The sequence below is a fragment of the Trachurus japonicus genome, chromosome 6 (assembly GCF_045865225.1).
Source record: "Trachurus japonicus isolate A0001 chromosome 6, Traja_1.0".
Lineage (NCBI taxonomy): Eukaryota > Metazoa > Chordata > Actinopteri > Carangiformes > Carangidae > Trachurus > Trachurus japonicus.
In genome coordinates, this window is record NC_140912.1 from 28,240,838 (window position 1) to 28,246,554 (window position 5,717).

General features: G+C 45.4%; 1 protein-coding gene across 1 annotated transcript; it reads left to right on the forward strand.

Annotated features, from left to right (window-relative positions):
* Positions 1 to 471: 471 nt before the first annotated feature.
* alx1 (ALX homeobox 1) lies at positions 472 to 5,379 on the forward strand. The gene is made up of 4 exons (XM_085780617.1): positions 472 to 781; positions 1,195 to 1,502; positions 1,798 to 1,926; positions 4,487 to 5,379. The coding sequence occupies exons 1-4, from the start codon at positions 592 to 594 to the stop codon at positions 4,838 to 4,840; spliced, it is 981 nt and encodes a 326-aa protein (XP_085636743.1). The 5' UTR covers positions 472 to 591; the 3' UTR covers positions 4,841 to 5,379.
* The last annotated feature ends 338 nt before the right edge of the window (positions 5,380 to 5,717 follow it).

Genomic DNA, 5,717 nt, shown 5'->3' on the forward strand with positions numbered 1-5,717 from the left:
CCTCGTGCTCTTCGCTCCACTCAGCTTCTCCTGCAGCAGCAGCAGCAGCTCACATCACATCACATCACATCACATCACATCACATCACATCACATCACACTCTGCCTCCATCCCATTCGCAGTCACAACTTGTGTCAGCGCAGATAAATAAAAAGTCTAAACAGGTTGTAAATGACAGTCACTACTTCTGATTGTTTCCTCTCAGTTTCACTTCTTCAGTCTGCTGCTCCGTTTGGCTTCTCCAGCGCGTGGGAGGAGCTGGGTGATGTTTCATATTCAGAGGAGGGAGGAGAGGGAGGGAGGAGAGGAGAGGAGAGGAGGGGGGTGTAGAGGGAGAGATGAGGGGGACTCCTCCAGGATCTCGTTCTCTTTGGGGCTATAAAAACGTTGTGCCTTCAAGACAGAGCAAATTAACTCCATTGGCAAAATAGTTGCGCATGCAGCGACGCGTCTTTTTTTTTTTTTTTTTTCCCACCGATCGGTGCGCGCTCGACGATTAGCGAGTGGTTTGTGTCTTTAATGGTGACATTTTTGGTGAAAAGCGGAGCGGAGTGAAAAAGAAAAGGAAGAAGAGGATAAAGAAGAAGAAGGATGGAGTACATGGAGGATAAGTTTGCGTTGAAAAGTCAAGCGATGAAGGCCAGCGAGTACTACATGGACCAGGTCATGGAGAGTCTGGACAGCACCGCGCAGTACTTCACCAAGTCCTCCCCGAAGTGCGTGCAGGCCTTCGGGCTCCAGAGCGCCGAGCATCGCTCCTCGCCCTGCGGAGACCAGAACGGTGCGTAAAACAACTTCACACACGGAGACGGAGGAGAAGGAGAAAAAAAACTACATTTAATGAACTTTATACCATCCACTCCGTAAATTCTCTCGCTTTTTTTTCTTTATCCAAAACTTTTCCTGCGCTTCTTTTCTTTTCTGTGTTGTTCAATTATTCTCATTAGAAGCGATTTCTTTATAATTATGTTATGCTTTAACCATTTTCTATACATTTAAAATATTAGTTTTTGTTTCCATTTTTAGTTCAACCTAAAATATGTAGTTAATTTATATTATTTATAGGCAGCAGCAGCTTTACAGTGGAGCCAATTGATTTATTATTAGTGGGTTAATAATTAAATTACAGTATAGCAATATTTATAAGTGCAATATATAAAGTATAAAATGTAATATTATTAATTTGTCCCGCAGCCAGTTACGTTGTGTCCAAACCGGACGAGGACACGCTGCACTCGGACCTGGGGCGGTCGATGGACAGCTGCTGCACGCTGCGGGCCTCGCCGGTCACCGCGGGGCCGCCGGACAAGACGGAGCTGGACGACATGGGGGACAAGTGCGACAGCAACGTGTCCAGCAGCAAGAAGAGGAGACACCGGACCACGTTCACCAGCGCGCAGCTGGAGGAGCTGGAGAAAGTGTTTCAGAAAACTCACTATCCAGATGTGTATGTGAGGGAACAGCTGGCCATGAGGACGGAGTTAACAGAGGCCAGAGTGCAGGTACAATTTATCACCGGACCGGACTCTTATTGTTCTTATTGTTCTTTACGTTTCACTCCCCGGAGATGAAAAATAAAAGAGAAGGGATCAAACATAAATATGGAGCAAAAACAACAATCACGCCAAAAGCAGTTTTATTAATATAAATCTTAATTTAACTCGTTGGTTTCCCCACTTTTTTTTTTTTTACGCACACGCCTTATACAGTATGATAAGCAATGGAAACGTCACATCATTTTAAATTAATAATTTATCATTGATTTAATTTAATGTCCCATTGTTTCCCTGTATCCAGGTGTGGTTTCAGAACAGAAGAGCCAAGTGGAGGAAGCGGGAGCGCTACGGGCAGATCCAACAGGCCAAGACTCACTTCGCAGCCACCTACGACCTGTCAGTGTTACCGAGGACCGACAGCTACACGCAGGCGAGTTCAACACTGACACGTTTCCAAGAGTCGCGCTTTGAACATCTGCGGGGAATTTATAGCTGTTTGTTGTCAGACGGCGTGCGGCGCGTAAAATGGATGCGTAATGCGTAATCCTCCTCCTCCTCCTGCGTCTTATTCATTTGCAACAAATCGCTGCACAATTAATCACCCATTATGAAAGCCGCATCTTCACAGAGACGAGATGAGCCCCGGACTCTGATTAGAGAGAGAGAGGCTGAGCGCTGGTGTCATGATGGCTGAAACGAATGGCCGCCCCCCCCCCCCCCCAAAAAAAAAAAGAAATATCAGATTTCACGTTTGGCTGCACATTTATCTTGCAGTTTGGACAAAGGTCAGGTACAAGATGAGGTGAGAGGAGATGCAGAGTGTCAGTTTGTCCTCTGGGTAGGTGTTCCCTATCAGACACTGAGATTAGGCCTCCATGTGTGTTTTTGTTTTTTACATAGATGGGAATATGCAGCAGCAACAAAAGCAGCAGAGTGAGTGAGCTTCATATTTTAAAGTTTAAAGAAAGCAGCTTTGTTGAAAACAGTCAAAGAGGCAGAAAAAAAACAAAAAAAAAAGCAGAGCAGAGAAGCTGGAGTCACAGCTCTGCTATGCCCTGGCCCAACACCAGGTCAGAAATCTGTTGGACTGTCTCTTATTTTCCTCACACATGTTTCTGATAGATAGCCCTGGATACCCATGCCCTTTTCTTCCAGCTGATCCAGATTACTGTCATTAAATGGACCGCCCTACAAGTAACTGTGTTGGCAGCGGCTGTTTTTGTCTCCCTAAACACAAGTGGACATGGATTGCATTCTTTTGGCTTTTAAAAAAAAAAAAAAAAAGAGTTTGGTTTTCCTTTTGTTAACTCTGACTTTCTTTTATTTTTTGGTTTTTGGCCCCGTTATTGCTTCTCTGTGGGGCAAAAAAAAAAAACAGAGAGAGAGATTTGAAGTCGTGCTGCTTATGGATGGCACATGTTGTCAGGAAGGCACGCTTTAGGAAACGTTGGATTGGCCAAGCCGACTCTCATGCTACAACCACATTTTTCTGCTACAAAGGAAGTTTATCTAACTGTCAGAGTGGACGCAAAAAAAAAACCCTCCACAACTGGCTCATGGTGTTTGTCCAAATCTTCTGTAAGCTATACTTTGGCCAAAAAGGTGTTGTCCTTATGCTCCAACACCCCCCCGCTCCCCTCCTTTTTTCTTTTCTTTCTCCTTGAATTTCCTCTCAACACACCACAGGTTGGTGTTTTTGTCTTTATTATAATGAAGGAAGCTGCAGCTGCAAGTTTCTTCTCACTCACGTCTCAGTTTGATTGATATGAAATCTTTGGCGACTGCGCGGCCTCAGAGTGAATGAAGTCATTTGAACGTGATGGAGCTGTCAGAGCTGTAACATCGTCCCTGTTGTTGTGGAGCAACGTCTCTCTCTTTCTCTCTGCTGCCTTAAAGAATCAGTCATGTGCTGTTTTTCCTGTGTGTCGACCAGATGGGTTTGTTCCTCCGGACTCACTGTCCTGTCTGCTCTCTGCAGCCGCCACACAACCCCACTGATCACCACCGTCTTATTCAACCTATTCAATTAGGAACTTTAAAAAAAACCCCACAAACAACACACAACAACACACAACACACAAAAGGGTGAAAAATGTGTAAAACTGTTGTAAAAACTCATTCAAATCCTTTTGTTTTCATTTATCCAAGTTTTGAGATTTCAGCCTCCACCTCAGAGCTATGATTATGTATGAAAATTGATTTATGATAATTAAAAAATTCAACAGTGGCATGAAAATCATCCACATGCACCATCATGAACAGAAACATACTTTATGGACAAAGTTACACTTCATAAATCTGAATAATCTGGATAAATAAAACCCAAAACTTCCTGAAAACCCCAGAAAATAGTGTTTTTTATAAATAGTAATAATGTGCATTGTTCTCCTTTTCCATTAAACCATCCATTTGATTATTCTAATAGATAAATAGCGTGTGTCTTTCAGTAACCAGAGCAGTGTTGTTGTTGTTTTTTTTTTCCTCTTTAAAGATAAGTAGATATGTTTTATTTATTCTTCTCCTCTGTAGCTTCCTCACAGTGTGCTGCACAGAACCACATGTACAGGAGATAAAAGAGATTCAGCTCAGAAACGTATGTTTCTTATTTTCAGTGCAGTCAAACATTTCTATAAACAACTTTTTCCTTTTTTTTTTTTTTTTTTTTACTGCGTGACAAAATAATCTGAACTCAACAGGTTTCAGAGCTTTAAGCTGTATGTCATGATCTTCATCACTTTATTTATCCATCCCATACATCTACCTTCACATGCTGCTTCTTAAAAAACAAGATTGATTTAATATAGTGTTGTGCACCTTTATTAAATCTCTGCATTACATCGAGTGCTCCAGTTGTTTCTTTTGGGTTTAGTCCTCGTTGAAGTGACCCAATTGCACCTTTCTATTGATTTAATATAGTTGTGTCTTTGTGTGTTGATCTAAATTGATGTGTGTTCCTCTGGATGCTGATGCTTCACTGTCTCTACCAACAGATCCCCAACAACCTGTGGCCCAGTCCGGCGTCCGGTGGCTCCGTGGTGTCATCCTGCATGCTGCCCCGAGGCTCGCCGCCCTGCGTCACCTCCTACTCGCACTCCCCGCGCTCGGCGGCCGGGGCCGGGGCCGGGGCCGACGGCCACGGCTACGTGGGCTTCCCCAACCAGCAGAACCAGTTCGGCCACGTCTCCCTCAACAACTTCTTCAGCGCGGACTCTCTGCTGGCGCCGGCCGCCAACGGCCACCACGCCTTCGAGACCAAGCCCGAGTTCGAGAGGCGCTCGTCCAGCATCGCCGTGCTGCGCATGAAGGCCAAGGAGCACGCCGCCAACATCTCCTGGGCCATGTGATCAGGAGCTGCTGCGCGTGTCTGGACAGTCTGGATGATGGATGCAGGAGGAGGAAGTCGCTCACAGTGTGTAAACTGTAAAACATCTACAGACTTAGATGTCACTTATTTGTCGTTGTTGGCTAATGTCACAGTCGTGCTGCCCTGCTACTCAGACCTGCATCATGTATAACTCATAACCAAAGTCTCCGTCTACAAGAGCAGAAGTGGGGGAATGTGTGTGTCGGGGGGTTTTGTTGATTCTCTGCATCTCCTAAAGTCAATAAGCTCAAGTTGATAACAAAAAAAAAAGACGTCAAATGGCCGTAATGTTGTGTCACAGACGATCAGCTGTGTTTGTGGTCTGTGGAGCGGCACAGCTGAAGCACTACAGCCATATCATCCACCCACACACACACAGACACACACACAGACACACACACACTGTCGTCCTCTCTGGTCAGACCAGACCAGGTGGATGGACGACCCCTGGTGACCTGCGGAGGTGAACCAGCTTCCTGTGTCGTTGTCCTCAGTGCTTCCTCTTCACCGACACAGACAGAAACTCCTCAAACCCCGTTGAGGGTAAATATGGATCCTGAGGGGAGAGGGAGTGGTGGTGGTGGTGGTGGTGGTGGGGGTCCCGAACCACTACCGCATTTTCTAAGCACTGTGAAAAGAAAAAGAAGAAGCTTTCTTTACCTTCGCCTCTCATCTTCCTCCGTCGTTCCAGCTCAGGACTGAGGACGAGCGGCGGCGCCGGGACAAAAACTTTGACTTGACTTTGACTTTGACGTAACTAACGTGTCTGTGCTTTGCAGCAAAGCTCTGTAATCTCTGTCGCCGGCCTCTGGATCATGTATCACAGGTACACGACACAGGCACAGGAGGCAGATTTT

Coding starts and splice junctions, on each gene's coding strand:
- alx1 (XM_085780617.1), top strand. CDS start 592: ATGGAGTACATGGAGGATAAGTTTGCGTTGAAAAGTCAAGCGATGAAG. Junction 782..1,194: donor GCCCTGCGGAGACCAGAACG/GTGCGTAAAACA, acceptor TTTGTCCCGCAG/CCAGTTACGTTGTGTCCAAA. Junction 1,927..4,486: donor GGACCGACAGCTACACGCAG/GCGAGTTCAACA, acceptor CTCTACCAACAG/ATCCCCAACAACCTGTGGCC.